The sequence below is a fragment of the Arvicanthis niloticus genome, chromosome 20 (assembly GCF_011762505.2).
Source record: "Arvicanthis niloticus isolate mArvNil1 chromosome 20, mArvNil1.pat.X, whole genome shotgun sequence".
Classification (NCBI taxonomy): Eukaryota; Metazoa; Chordata; class Mammalia; order Rodentia; family Muridae; genus Arvicanthis; species Arvicanthis niloticus.
Genome location: NC_047677.1, coordinates 30,023,353 through 30,039,726, shown reverse-complemented (window position 1 = coordinate 30,039,726; position 16,374 = coordinate 30,023,353). Strand labels below are relative to the sequence as shown.

The window sequence follows — 16,374 nt, the reverse complement described above, 5'->3', positions numbered from 1 at the left end:
CACAGGACTTGAGTTTAAATCCCAGAGCCCACATAAATATCCAGGCTGAGCAGAGCACACATATTACCCCATTACTGGTGCAGAGAAAGGCAGATTTAAACGGCTTGAAGGTTAATCAGTGTATCTGAGTAATTTCCAAATTAGTGAGATACCCCGACTCAGATAAGTAATAGTAAATAAAAAAAGAAAAATGAAGTTGAACATTGGTCTCCCCATATGTGTGTATACATACAGACACATACATACTTATACATATATACATACGTATACAGACATACACACATGTACACACATGCACACACAAAGACACATACATACACATATTTACATATAAGTACACAAATATACATTTACATACATACATATAATATATACATATGAACATATATATATATATATATATATATATATATATACAAATACATGTGGGGTAAGTGGACTGTGCCATCAGACAGAAAAATTGGTAAAGTTGAGTGAGTCTAAAACTCATAAATCTCAAAATTGAAAATGGTAGGAGTCGAACAGACTCCCTACCTAACTCTAGCAGCTCTGGGAGAGGTAACCACAACATCCCACCGAGAAGACCACAGCAACCAGTCATTTTGCATGAAAGCCTGGATTTCTCCATGCTAATGAGGCATCTAGATACACCCCAAGCTTTCAGCCAATGAGCTTCCCTTCCTGGGCATCCCTGCCCACAAAAAGTATTTTAATCCTTGGTTCACCCTGAATAAGGTGTACCCATTCACATATGCCATCTAATAAACCATTTTAAACAAGCAAGGACTGTCTCTGCATCAAGGATGGGAGAATAGAGGGAGAGGCCTTTGTTGTAAAGAGTTACATACTCTTGGCACCCACTGGGTTCCCTGTCTGCTTCCTTCCTGGCTCATAGAAGTGTGAACTGGGGACCCCAGTACCCAACTCCCAGCAGAATGCCAGTAGCACCTGGATACATGGGAAACTGGGAAACACAGCAATCATCTCAGGCTCTGCTTTTCCCACCCAGGAAAACAGAGACTGAGGATCCTCATTACAGACTGAGTTTTGTGGCTTACAGGGCTGCTCCAGACACCCCAGCAGCAAAGCAGGTCGCAGCCCAGCACATACACACATACATATACACATACACACATATACATACGCATATACAAACACACACATACACGCACATATATAAACACACATACCGTACACAAATGCACATACCTGCACTGCCCCCCCCCCAATTAACCATCTTTCTTCTCTGTATTCTTCTTCAATCTATAGAGTCATCTGTTCTGAACACACATTTAAAAGAAAGATACTTGGCTCCTCAGGGTCAACAAAGTTGACTCTATTTCCTATGCTGATAGATACCTCTAAGTGCATAACTATGTCAGCATCAAAGCCTTTCTGGACCAAAGGGCTCTTCTATTAGTCCTATGACTTTTACTGTTTGGAGAGAAATCATTTCTCTGAAAAACTTCAGATTGAATCTTTCTCCCAGCATGAGGTGCAGTCACCTGTTGGCTCTATGCCTGTATCCTAACCAACATGTTTCTCAATGGGTATTCTTACCCTAGTCACCTTGACTCCCTTAGTCAGAAGTCACTTCAAACATGCCCAAGGAGGGCCATTAAGTGTGCTCAAAGCAGCAGGAATCTGTTATAACTGACCAATGCCAGCGGGGGCTTTTGGGTTCCCTTATTTCATTTTCTTTGTTTTTAGAGATAACAGCAAGAGACCTACTACAGGGCTCTTTCTACCAAGGTTTGGCTTAAATTTACATATGAAGTTAAAGTCGCTTTTTAAAACACATCTTTTGTTGAGTTCCCTTGGGAGGTTCCCTGCTAACTGGTTTCTTTATAAACTGCTCCTGACACAGTAATGCAGTCATGACATCTCCCAAAGGGGCAATGTTTCAACTGGAAATCCCTGGCCAGACGCCCTTGGAGTGAAGAGCAGGGTGAGTAAGTGACTTCGGGACATCTGTTCAGTGGTGAGAAATGAAAAGGTGTTCATTCTCAGTAATCAATCTCAAATGGTGAGGGAAAAGGATGCTCTACAGTCAACAAAGGAGCTGCAGAGCTGAGGAAGCACACATTTGATAGCAGTTACTCCTGTGGAGTAAAAGAACAAGTTCCCTGGGGTTGGCAGAGAACTGGTGTCATTAGTGCCGGCACTATGGAAAGGAACACAGTGGGAAGAAGTGACATAGAAGTGCCTGAAGGCCCAGAGATGATAGTGTGCATAAAAACTGCAGACCTAACTGGACATCTGCGATCCAACATTATCACACAAGTATATGTTTATCATATTAACTCCAAACTGAAGGCCATTTTCAGCTTACTTTCATACATTTTATAAAATCTCATTTGGAATCCCAAGACTCTTTGAAATGTGGCCACATAGACTAAACTTAAAACAAATGAAGGAATAAATGATAGATTTTTAACATTGGCTCAGTCTCTAAAACTACTGTATGAAATATAGGATAACTGAAGAATATGCTAAAGAATATTCAATAGCTTTGCCTTACCTGTTGATCAAATGGTTTAGGATGATCTTGGACTATGAAAACAACATCCTTATGCTGTATTGGTCATAGTAACCAAGGAAACCTATTACCAAAGCACCAGGGTAAGAATATAAAGATTGGAAATAAATAAATAAATAAATAGAAGTGGTTTGATCTGCAGAAGAAAAGGTGAAAAACCGGAACATCCAGGAGAATGCAGGTTCTCAGGAAATGGGAGGATAGAAAAAGAAGTTGGCAAAGAATATACATGGGCTGGTCCATGGTTCCTGTTACATATGTAACCGAGGATTACCTTATCTGACACTGATGGGAGGGGAGACACTTGGTCCTATGGAGGCTTGATGCCCCAGGGAGGGGGGATGTCAGAGGGGTGAGGTGGGAATGGGTAGATGGGCGGGGAAGTACCCGGTTAGACCCAAAGGAGAGGCAGAAGGGGTAGGAGGTTCGTGGAGGGGAGACTAGGAAGGGAGATCATGCTTGAAATGTAAACAAAATGATTAATAAAAAAATTAAAATAAAAAAAGAAAGAAAACGGAGTTGGAGAGGTTAGAGATTAGGAGCATGAGGGGTTAACAGAAGTCTCAAGACTCAAAGAACTTGGAGGAAATTGTGGTTTTAATATTAAACTGTTTTTTAAACAATTGGGTGCACAGAGGAAAATAAATAAGGGAGTAAGGGGGTGACTGGATTCTTGGAGAAAACAGTCAATATTTAGGCATATTTTATTAATAATTTACATGAAGGAAATATAACTCAACATTTCATACTTCTAGCTGGCAATAAGTTGCTGTGGGAAAGAATCAACTTGGAAAGCAACCAGACAAATTGTATGAGTGGTCTAATTGAATGAGAACTTAGGCCCAAGAGTAATAGTAAAAGTTGTGCTTATTCCAATGGTCCTTGAGTCTGAAATAGGGGAATATAAGCAAACAGAAGTGAAACAGCAGTATATATTACCTAAAATAATAACTCTATTTTATTTGACTTAAGAGGGGATTTAATTAGAATACATTTGTGATAGTCTCAGAAAGCAGGCTGAACAAGCCATGGGAACAAGGCAGTAGGCAGCACCTCTCTGTGGCCTCTGTATCAGCTCCTGCCTTCAGCTTCTGTTCTATTTGAGTTTCTGCCCTGACTTCCCCCAGGGATGGGTCATTGCCTGGAACTGTAAACCTTCCCTCCCAGTCTCCCCCAAAGGAATGAAAAGGCTAGTTGAAAATTAAACAAGCACAAGTTAACAGAAATAGAATTATTTACCTTAAAAACAACCCAAATGGTTATAGAGAAAAAATTACTTCCTTGTAAACTATAATTACAACGAATTATTCTCCTGCCCCAGATAGGACTTCTGTATGGGAAGAACATGTAGAAATAACAGCAAGGTAATTTGATTTGCTATATTTAAGCAATGTAGAAAATAAGAAAAGAAATAAATAAATGCTGGAACATCTACTAAAAAGGGTTATAAGGTTTATTTATTTTTTTCATCCCTAGACAAACTTGAAGAAAATGTGGTGCCTCTATCCTGGAGTTTGCATGTTAGTAAACATTTGTTTCTACCAAACATCCTTACAGACATGGTTGAACTGTTGAGTTGGATCATGATGAGACTGTTTTGTCAAGTTTGTATATTGTTATACAATATAGCTTTTGCGTCCATGACCCATATATCCTTAATGCTTTATTCAATTGCAAATAGGTAAGGTGAAGAAAAAAACCTGCTTCAAAGGTACATGGTAGTGTTATAGTATCAGACATCCAATCACACAACCAAATCTTTGTAGGCTTCCCATCAGTACGGGTGGTCCTTAACTTTGAGGAATCCCAGTGACAGCATCATTAAGCTGAAGTTATTGTAAATTAAAACTGCATGGGACTCATCTAAGCTACTGAACCTCAAAGAGTAGACACCATGTAGAGTCAGCCTCTTACAGTCATGAAGAGTGAATAACAGTCATTGTGAATACCGGACACTCCATGAAAATGTCATACTGAACATACTGTTAGGCCAGGACAAGGTCAGATTTCAAGATTAGAAGTATTCTTTCTACGGTAATACTGTAAAGGCAAAAATTTATTAGACTAACCATTGTAGTTGGGAACTGTATATATATCTGGAGGCTCTCCATATGATACTCATTGCATTGCTGGGTTTACTTTCAGCAATTCCCCAAGTCCCAAGTTCTAGGTCAAGTACCTTCACACCTTTAGCCTTTTTCTTACAATCCTTCCATTTGTTCTGGTAGGCTTCAGAATGTCTTCTGACTCTTCCCAAGGCTCACAGATGTCTCCATTGTGTAGACTGCTCAGGGTAAGCTATGACGTTTGGGCCTCACACAGATAACACTTTCAATAAGCTATTCATATATTCTCATCTAATTCCTTCTTCCATTCTTGGCAGAGCTAATTCCTGTGAACTATATTCTTGCCTACATACTTTTCTCATACATTCTACCGAATCCTCCTTACTGTGCGCATCCACCGCCATGCCCAGTATTCCTTCATTTGTTGCGAGCTGCTTCATTGGCTCTGAGCAGGAGGCCCAGGTAAATAGCCCTTAGTGCAGCAGTCAATCAAGGATGAACAGCTGGGTAAACCTCCAGATTTTGTTCACCTCGGGTGAAATAATTCTAAGCTGTGTTCTACAGAGCATCAAAAGTTCAGCAGCAGGATGAACACCCATACTGACTCATAATAATCCTGCAGAGATTTCCTTAACACCCTGGACTCACTTTCTGAGGCATCTTGTTCCCACATTAGGGAGAAAAGAATTTCATACCTCTCTCTTGCCACCTCCAGTTGAACTGTCATGAAAAAAGGTTCTTTCCTCTCCTTATATAAGCATTTTTTTTTTTTAAAATAACTTACCTTAATACTATCTTAAAAATACAAGTTAACATCCAAGTTAAAGCAAACAATTTTGGACTCTGTATATACATTGTATCCACAACCAATGATGTAGTCACACCCTTGGGAAACAGCTTTTTTTTTCCCTCAAATAAAGTAATCCCAGATTGGAAGGTTTAAAGGGCTTATTGCTCCAATCAGGTTTAGAAGTCAAATTTCTTGCAGAATGTTGTGTGAGTCTATGGTCTAGGAAGAGGAGGTAGGCATTGGCTATGGAAAAACCTTGTTTAAGCAGCGAGATTTATCCTTGCTGGTCAGGGCAAGCAAGCATGTTATTTCTGAGTGGGTTTATTTATTTATTTATTTATTTAGCTCTTGATCATGCTATGAGACACCTGTATAAAATGAGGCTTCTCATATCTCCATATGCTATGGGTTAATATGTTCTCTTTGCCTGAGTTATAACCAAATATGTAAGTCAAGTGACACTAGATCTGGCTTTGGAGAAACACTGGGATTTTGAAGTACTGGCAGATTTCAGAACTGATGTTAGACCACAGAAAGCAAACAATTCCAGGTATTCCAGATGGTGAGGAATTCTGAAATAAGTCAACAACAAGGTAAGTGGGCTTACCCGGATCATCATGACTGAACACCTGATATCATGGATTGTGTCATAGATCTTCTTTGAGATGTCCACAAACTGATTATCATCAAGGGCAGTCAGTGAGTTCTTGCTTAAGGCATCCAGGGCAACATTCACTTGTGTCACGAACTCTGGGATCACTATGAACATAAGTAAAAAAGAGATTATATCCTTTGTATTTCTGGATTCCTACAGCTTCCCGGAAAAGCAGAATTGTAGTTTAAGTGAATACCTCATTGCTAGATATTTTTTAGAAAAATATTTTTAGTAAAGAGAATCAAACATTATGGCAGAGTTATTTTGACCTCTGGAAAATAAAAGCAATCAAAGACAATGAAGAGTATAGTTATAGAAATATACAAAATTCTCTTTTTATATCCTGCCCCTTTGGATGAAGCTTAAGAGCATTTTTCATTTCTAAAGCTATTGAATATGAAGCTTGGGAAATTGAAAACTTGACTTGATGCGGAAAATATTTGGGATAATGACCATAATGATATTTAAAGAAAGAGAACACCTGCCCGACAACTTGGCTCAGCAGGGAAATTTCTTGCTGCCTATCCTGACAAGATGCTTTGGATATCTGGGTTCCACAGACAGAAGGAGAAAACTAACTCCTATAGACTTTCTTCTGAGCTCCACCTGTATGATGTGATTTGTGTAAGCAGTCACATACAAGTCGATGCCATTAAAAACTGAAACCAGTAACAAAGTTTCTGAGTTGCTAAACAGGAGAATATGTAGTTATCTATACAAATTTTATCTCACAAGAATAATAAAAGTGATATGAATGTTCTTTGGGTAAGAATTTTTTCTCCATAACAATAAAGTAACATGACAGCATCTTATGCACCCTAGCTCAGAAACAGTAAAATACCAACTATGTACAAGGAAGAATCATCTTAGGTCAATCTCTAGATGATTGCTACTGTTGCTTTTTAAGCTAGGGCATTAAAATAAGTATGAAATAAAAAAAAATGTCTTCAACTTTAAATGTAAGTTAAATAGGGCTAGAGAAATGGCTTTGTAGTTAGGAACAAGAACTATTTCTTCTTTTCAGTAGACCAGGATTTGATTCTCAACACTCACATCAGACAGCTCAAAACCAGTTGTGGCTCTACCTCCAAAGGGGCCTAATATCTCTTAACTCTGCAAATCTTTTTACTGGTAGCATCTTGAGGTGACCCAAAGCATACATGATTATGCCGAGAGACAGGGAATGTGAGTGAGACGTAGCCAAATCTATTCTTGGGTTGATCCATTAGTAGTCAAATCCATTAATGAATGTATTAGTGGATAAATCTGTTTATGAGGACAGTATTGATCTCCTGAAGGTTTCATTGGGATCTTTCTTTTAAGATCTCTTAATGAAGATTAGGTTTCAACAAAGCTTTGGACCAGACCAGCCATAATCAAATTTTTACCCAGTCATCCACTAAAAACAGGTAAATGAATAATGAACCAAGTATTTTCTCAGACTTCTTCATGATCTCTATTCAAATTTCAAGTGTAATATACTTTACCATCTAATTATGTCTTAAATCCAATGCCAGATTTTACATCTTCTACCTCTGGTTATCAACATCTCCTTCTTAAGCCCATTCTATGGTCCTCCTCTTTGTAGGACCTGTAGAAATCATGCCCATTCTTTAGGCTAATCAATCTTAATGAAATGACTTCTTACTCTAAAGAAAAAGAAGCTTTGACACAAAAATCACCAGTCAGGAAGTTGTTTTCCCAAATAAGACATGCCATTACAGTGATTTTAAGTTTTCTGTGACTTCTTAAAACCTTTTACTGTTTGTAGTTTAGCTGCCTACCCTGGCAGGTACTGGATACATATTTCAGTGAGTTGAGGGGCTGAAGAAATGAATGAATAAAATATACAAGAGCCAAGCATAAGTATGGGGAAAATACTTACTACACTGCTTGGATTTCCATGTGATTTAGGTTTTGTTCATTTCAGAGGTACATCCAAACATATTTGTGCAGGCTTCTAGAAGCATTCACATATATTGAATGAGTGAATATTTGTTTGTTATTTATTCATTCATTTTGAGTGTGGAGAGAGGTGGAAACTTATTAAAAACATGTCTAGCTATTTCATACCTCCTTTGGGATCTAGTTGTGAACATACCCTCCTCCCCACCCAGGTCACTATGGTAAACAAATGGCTTCTAACTCCATTAGCACCCTTCATTCACCCTAAATACAAAGTACAGTATGAAGCACTGTGCTTTCAAAAACTGTTACCATCTGTTAAATAAAATTTCCCACACCCCTCTCTCTCAAAACTCTCTTATCAACATGCAGGCAACACATTAAGTCTCAACTGACACTTTCAATCTGTTGGCATCTCTCAAACAGCAAAGCTGTCCTCATTGTCTCTCTTCCTATCCTGAAAGAGCAGAGGGGGATTTCAACATTTTCCTTAGCATGCAATGCATCTTTCTTCCGTTAACTTATAGCTCATCTGTGTCTGTGCCTTACCTACATCATAGTCATGTAGTTGCTTAGAACAAACCACTTATCATTATTGTTTTTAAATTTTTCAAGGAAATAAAAAGTGAATATATTATATTTAACTGCTTAAAGACAATATAGGAATAAAAAAAGTCCATCTTAAATCTGTAATCTGCCTGAGTTTTAAGAGAATGTAGGTCTGGCAAGATGGCTCAGTGGGAAATGGTGCTTACTGCCAAGCTGGAAGAACCCTGTGACCCATATATTAGTAGAAGAGAATTCACACATACTACTTGTCTTCTGACCTTCACACACACACACACACACACACACACACAGACACACTCATACATTTATACACACACATACATACACACTCACACATATTCAACACAAGCACTCCATATATGATCACATGTACACTCACACACACACATACACACACACACACTCACACACACATTTATACACACACATACCCACTCTCATACACACACAAGCACACCACATATGAACACATACACTTTCACACACACACACACACACACACACATATACACACACCCATACACATATACACATACAGACACACACACCACAGCAAATGACATAACAAATATATGCTTCTCAATCATCCATAAAATGGAGGTATATGTTAAGTAAATTCTTTCTAATCAAATGTTAAAGAAGATAAACTTCTGAATTTTCAAGTGTAGATTTATGAAAGAAAGGTGGACTTGGGGGCAACATCTCAGTTGCTTCAAACAAAGAATCTTGTCTACTTCATACACCAAGTTCTAAACCCATTCTAGACATTTTTTTGTTTGTTTGTTTGTTTGAAATTTGTGCTTTCTCTCTACACTGTGTTCAGAATATGTAGAATGACAGCTAACTTTCATTGTGTGGAGAGCAGAAGACAACCTCAGGTTTTGGTCCTCAACTTCCACTTATTTGAGATGGTGTCTCTTTTATTAATTTCTGCTTAGTGCTTTAGGCAACTGACCCATAAACTTCCATGGATTTTCCTGCCTTTGTGTCCCACTTTCCACTTAGAAGTAGAAGGACCTATGGCTATTGTTTTGTGCCTTACCTGGGTTCTAGCCTTCTCCTAGCCCATGCTGAGGGCTTAGTACCATCTGGAACTTTTTACCTACATGCCTGATGTAATCCTCACAGAAGCTTTAGAAGTTGGAGACTATTACTACCCTGATTTAACTGATGAAGAAACTGAGGTCATATAGCCAATCAGTGAAGGGCAGGTAATTGAGACTCTGGAGCCTGCTCTTTGAACCCTACATCTTTACTGTCTCCTTTTAATAAGTAAAATCCTTGAGGCTCCTAAACTGTAATGCTCCTGGGGAAATTAATGTTAATTTCCTGACAATAAGGTTTAACAGACCTATGGAGCCAAATTCTACTAAGCCCTGAGCCTCTCTCTGGTAGTAACCCAAGAATATTTTATCCCTTCCTAATCCTTGCTAAATTTATTATGTGCATTTGAAAGTAGATGAGGGTGCATAATTACTAATTAAATGGGTCAGAAAAGAATTCAGACTCATTCTAAGTGATGCTTAGAAATGACGTCACCAATTCATATTGTCAAGCACTGATAAACTCACATTAAAATATTTATAATTACACTTCTATCTTTGAAGATTACTAATGTACAGAAGTTGGCCTTTGAAAATTTATATAGAGTTAAGTCTCTACCTCATTATATTCTGCCTCTGCAGCTGGGGGTGGGGTGATTTATAACAGATCGTACAGCTAATCATAGAGTGGCTTCGATAATTACTTCATACCCTTTATTTCCATTTTATTTAACACAAATGTTATAGTTCATATTCATTTAATATTTATGGATCTAATATGGATCCTGTAACAGGGAGTTGTTTGAAATCTCCAAAAATATAGTCTCCAAATTCATAATGGGAGAACATCTTGCCCCTTTTAAGAGATTGTACCATGGGGTTCTGACTAATTCTGATCACTTAGGCCAGACTCCATAGTTAACAGGAACAGCCATTCTGTCCTTATAAATTCTGCTTCTGCCTTTTAAACAGCTGGACCATTCCCCCAAACTAAGAAGTAAAAGAAAGGAAGGGTTTATAAACACAGAGTTTTTAAGATTTGAAAAAAAGGGTCTGTGTGTGTGTGTGTGTGTGTGTGTGTGTGTGTGTTCATATAAGTCCAGGTATCTATGAAGGCCATTGGATCTCCTGGGAACAAGACTCATGGGCAGCTGTGCATTGCCTCATGTGGAAACACATTTTCGTCATCTGCAAGAAGAGCACATACTTTTAACCTTTAAACCGTCTGTAGCCCAAGATACGGCTTAATGGAGTTGATAATTATGCCCTTAGACTCTTACAAAGATATTTTATTACATATAAAATTCTGATTACTTAATAGGCTGAGCAAATACTTTTGAATGCCTCCAGTGACAGCAACTGACTCATTCTCTAAGCTGACACTTGGACATTTTTCAAGTTTAAGGCGCATGTTATTATTAATAAACATTTTTACTTATTTCAGAGCATCTATAAAGCTCTGGATATGAAAAACGTATGTATTTTAAACTTTCCTCAAATCCCTTTTTATTTAAATCACAGTCACTGTTTTATGTGATTTGAAAATTGAGAGAGTTAGAAGCTAAAATGATGACTTAGCAAATTAGAGCATAAAATGTTCTAGAAGAAGACCTGAGTTTACTTCTCAGCACTCATATTGGGTATACCACAGTCTCCTATAACTCCAGCCCCAGGGGAATCTAATGTCTTTTCCTGGTCTGTACTATCATTTGTACTTCCATGCATATATACATATAAACATGTATATGCATGATTAAAAATTTCAAAACACCTTAAAAGAAGAAGAACAATTTTTCAAGTGGGATCTCTGTCAAGAAAAATTTATTAAGTTTTCTGTATAATATCACTTGGTTTCTAAGGCTAAGAAGTTGACTGCTAATTTTTTTTTCTGAGTTAATGTTTTCTAACATTTATATTACTAATAGTAACTTCTTTACCATAAAACTACTCAGAATACACCAATATAAATTTGTATGAGATGTGCTAACAAGTCTTCAATGGGAACCATAATGCTCTTCTTGGTACCCAAATCACTGAGTTCTCAATCTCTGTGTTGTACCATTGGCATGCTCAGTAAACAGAGCAGAAGTGATGGATATGACCTACTTTTTAAAAACAGGTTAACAAGATGTTGTAGTTTCTGTCTTGGTCACTGTTTACTTCATATCACCTGATATAGGAATTTAATCCCCATCTTATCAACAGTTGATGGAGAGTCCAACATTACCTAGCACTGCTAGGAAACAGCCAGCAGTGTGTAAGGATTCAAATAAGAGCTAAAAGACTAGCATGACCCTTCGGTAGATAAAGGTGATAGCTTCACTAAATGTTAACAGCAAGCATAAGCAAGATATATCTAGCTAAGGGTCCCCTGTATTTCTGATGTTCAGAAAATGCACAAAATAATGTTTACTTTTTAAAAACTCTGGAGCATATAGAAGCGACTTGCTGCTATACTAAGAAACATGTTCCTTATGGGAGAATAGATTAGTTTGCCTGTTCATTTAACAAAGCAAATCTCATTGTGCATAGTATTATATTTTCTTCCTAATTGCTGCATACTATTCCTTTGTGCTATGGCACCATCATTTATCAATTTAGCCCTGCTATGATCCCATTTATACAAAGACTAATGGGATAGTTCTCTCTGTAAAATACTTGCTATGCAAATACGAGAACACAAGTGCAATCCCAGCACACAGATACAAATATGAACTCAATGGTACAGGCTGTGACCTCAGGGCTGTGGAGGCAGAGGTTGTTGAAATCCCTGAGGCTTGTAGGCCAAGCAGACTAAGCTACTCAGTGAGCCCCCGGCCCCAGTAAAAGAATGTGTCTCACTGAATACAAAAGGAGAATGACTCCTTACAAATAACACGTTGATCTCTGGCTTCCAAACATATGCATGCCTATCTTTGGCCTACTTTACACACACTCACACACGTACATGCACACACACATACACACACACACACACACACACACACACACACTCACACATACTATACAAACAATCAAATTAAATTGGCAGATACATGCATATATTTTTGGAGAACTTATCTATGAATTGACATCCTGGGCCACATTCTTTAGCTGTGCCCTGCCCTCAATACCTGACATGTAGGACTATGAAAGGACAGCATGGTTTCTGGTCGAGTACCAGCTAGAAATCGCTGGAGACTCCAGCTGATCCTAAGGGATGGCATGCATTTCTCCATGCTCACAGACTCCAGGCTCCTGACACAGGCTCCTGACATGAGGCCACAGATCTCCATCGTGCCTGAAAAGCACATAGGACAATGCCCACTAGCCCCTCCACAGGTAGAAGGCATGACTACAGGCCACAGAGCCTCAAGACAGATCTCCATATTAATGAGATACCTAAAGGCCAGAGGGTGTAACCAATTAAACATTTCTTCCCAGACCCTCCTCCTTGCAAAAAGTATTTAACCTCAGGCCTGCCCTGAAAATATCTGGGTATAATTTCATCCATTTTCTGCCATGACAATAAATATCTTAAGAGCACAGCCTATTTCTCTTCTTTGGGACCCGCCGCCATGGGGAACTGTGGAGGTTTTCAACTACTGAGCTGTCTAATTCCCATCAGACGACCTCTCTTAAGTTTTCAACCACAGAGGCCCAGCAACCTAAGCAAACAAGCTGAGCCAGCCATGACCCAGCCAAGCGAGTCGCTGTGACCAAGACTCTCCCTGCAGAAGCAGCCTGAGCTCATCTTTCTCCCTCTCCTCTTTGGCTTCAGGCCACCAGCCCATATGCCTCCACTTTGGTCTCGACCCTTCTGCGACCTCTCAGAGGTGCCTGAGAGCTCAAGGGCCTGAGAACCAATCAGTTCCTGGCTGCCTTTTGGCCTGTAGACACCCAAGCCAAGAGCCCTGACTCCAAGTAGGAACTCAGACTGTGCTCTTCCACCCCTGGGATGAAGTCCCTCGGCTTCACACAGTCCGACTTCACCTGGCACCAGAGTGGAGTGAACACAATCAAATTCCTGTGCCTCTGCATCTTTGAGCTGTAGCCCTAGCCTCTTGGGGGGCCAGACGTGGGCCCCACACGCACACGACAACCCAACACTGACACATCACCCATCTTCTGTCAGCCTCTCTCTTGAACATCATCTGCAACTACAGTACTTGATAGAACTTTATTGCTGTAGGTTGAGGATTACTGTGATCTTTTATATATTCTTTGTCCTTAATTTTAGATTAAATTCCCCCTGTGAGATTCATCTACCATGTGATATCTTGTTCCAATTCAATCCTTCATCTCTGCAGTTTCTATCCTCAAGAGAAGCAAACAGGAGAAAAGGGATGAGAAGAGTGGAAAGGGTTTCTGTGTGTGCAGGTTTGGCAGCTCATTGGGACAGAGAGTCAGCTACCGTGGCAGTAAGAGAAGTCTTAAGGAAAGGCATTTCATACAAACTGAGGCAGAAAACATGGGAGGAAAGATCTAGAATAGGAAGCGGAACTTTTTCTAATCAGAATGAGTGAAGTGGCTTTTGGTGTGCTCCTGGGGATTTCTTGGAAGAATGGGAAATGTCAGTTCCAAGTCTTCAAACTCCAGTTTTCCTTGCCTTGGTGTTTATGATTGAGAATAAAAATAGAGCCATTTTTCCACCCTGAGAATATATTAATTTGTTGCTTATCATTCAAAATTAGTTTACAAATCCATCTATAAAATTCACCATGACCAACACGCTAAATCCTGCCTCCAGGTGTACCTGGCAACCAATCTTCTGGAGCTGCTAATATGTCAGACATGTGTGAAATAACATTTTCCTCCACATCTGTTTATTTCTCTGTGTGAATTTTTTATTTATGATTATAAATAATAAGGTTTAAAATACTACTCCTAATAATAAAATATTTCTGCGCCTAAATGTACATATTTTCTCTTATGCCCAGCTCCTTTAACGAGCTTCAATATTTTCTTCAGGCAAATAGTAGATATTAGAGTTAGAATTTGAACACAGATACAATTAAGAAAAAGCCTGTACCAATCAATACAGCTTTCTATTGACTAGATTTAAAGATATGTATTCACAAAACCACTGAGGATGAGAGAAAGAACTAAATCCTTAAATGAGAGTGATGAACATTGCTGGGTTTGTTTTCTCCATTTTACTCAATCCAAGACCTCAGCAATGGAACAGCGCCGCTCATCTTGAGGGGGGATCTTCCCAACTCAGTCAGATCTCTGGAAAACACCTACAGACAACCCTAACATTTGTTCTAAATGTTTCTAAATTATGCCAAGTTGATAGCCATGACTACCAATCACAAGACTCTAACGTGATCAACACTGTGGTGAAAGTGGACATCAGTTCTTACTCTTTGGCAGTATTCTCTGCTTTACTGGCAAAACACACTCTCCTTAAAAGAAATGTAGATGAACTAAATGAGAAATGTTTTCATACTTTGCATTTTGAAAAATTAAAAATATCTTTACTGTATAGTGTTCATCCTTGAATACTGTAAGGTTCCAAATTTGCTGATATTAAACCTACTACACAAGATATATAAGAACATACAGCACCTCAATTCTAACTTACATACATTATTCTTAAAGAACCTTTGAATGTTTTTAAATGGAATCTAATATTACTGTAAAAGATTATGGACTAAATCTCACTGATAGCTGTGATTATATTCTCTGAAGTAATCCGTATTTCTTGTACTTCACAAGAGCTTGTTATATGCAGAGGTACAAGACTAAGAATTTTAAGGAACAAGTTCATTTGTCTTGTATCTGATCTTCATTTATCTTGAATCTTTGTAAAAACTACAATCAATATTTAAAACTTCGGGGGACCTAAATTTATATGGCTTAAATACCCAAGTATGTTTAATTCATAGGCATTTTTCTAGAATACAGAGTAGAAACTGACTATAAGATTTTGAGTAAGAAACTGATATAGTCCTTTTATTATTACTAGTTGAATACGTAAAAAAAAATCCCTCACATTCCATTCATAGCAATTGAAATGACTTTTAAAATAATTATTTATCCCATAAATTCTCCTCCTTTGTGAAGTTGAGTCTCTATAGGTTACTTTGCAAATACTTTCAAGCAGACAGCTAAAGAGGAATGATTATAAGTCTGCATTAAGATCTGTAACTCTTGAAGGGAATACAGTAAACTAGTAAACTAATACAGATGCAGATGCTCACAGCCAACCATTGGACTGAGCACAGGGACCCCAATAGAGGAGTTAGGGGAAGAACTGAAGAAACTGAAGGGGTTTGCAACCCCATAGGAAGAACAACATTATCAACCAACCAGACCAGCCAGAGCTCCCAGAGACTAAACTACCAGCCAAAGAGTACACATGGAGAGAACCATGGCTCCAGCTGCTTATGTAGTAGAGGATTACCTTATCTGGCATAAAGGGAGGGGAGGGTCTTGGTCCTGTGGAGATTGGATGCCCCAACATAGGGGAATGATAGGTGGTGAGGCAGGAGTGGGTGGATGGGTGGGCTAACACCCTCAGAGAAGCAAGGGGAAGGGGAGGGTGGGATAGGTGGTTTGTGGAGGGGAAACCAGAAAGGGGGATAACATTTGAAATGTAAATAAATGAAATAACCAATTTTTTTTTTAAAATATAGCAACAGAGATAAAGCTTTTCTGAAAATGAACAAACTGGTCATTTGTTCTTTGTCAGCACAGATATTGTCTCTATTCATATCATGCACTGTGTTTACCTTCTCCGGTTACAGTTACTCAGGAGCAGAAAGACATTTAGAGAAACTGGTGGCCAGGAACATATAGAAATGACTAAATAGGGAGATGCA

The 16,374-nt window shown here is 38.7% G+C and overlaps 1 protein-coding gene across 3 annotated transcripts in view; it reads right to left on the bottom strand.

Moving 5' to 3' along the window:
- Positions 1-16,374, bottom strand: part of Ctnna3 (catenin alpha 3) — a 1,449,584-nt gene that overhangs the window by 281,857 nt on the left and 1,151,353 nt on the right. For all 3 annotated transcript variants that reach the window (XM_034524718.2, XM_076917155.1, XM_034524719.2), the window contains one exon: positions 6,003-6,154. In XM_034524718.2, coding sequence (XP_034380609.1) covers positions 6,003-6,154 — 152 coding nt within the window. The remainder of the gene's footprint in view (positions 1-6,002; positions 6,155-16,374) is intronic.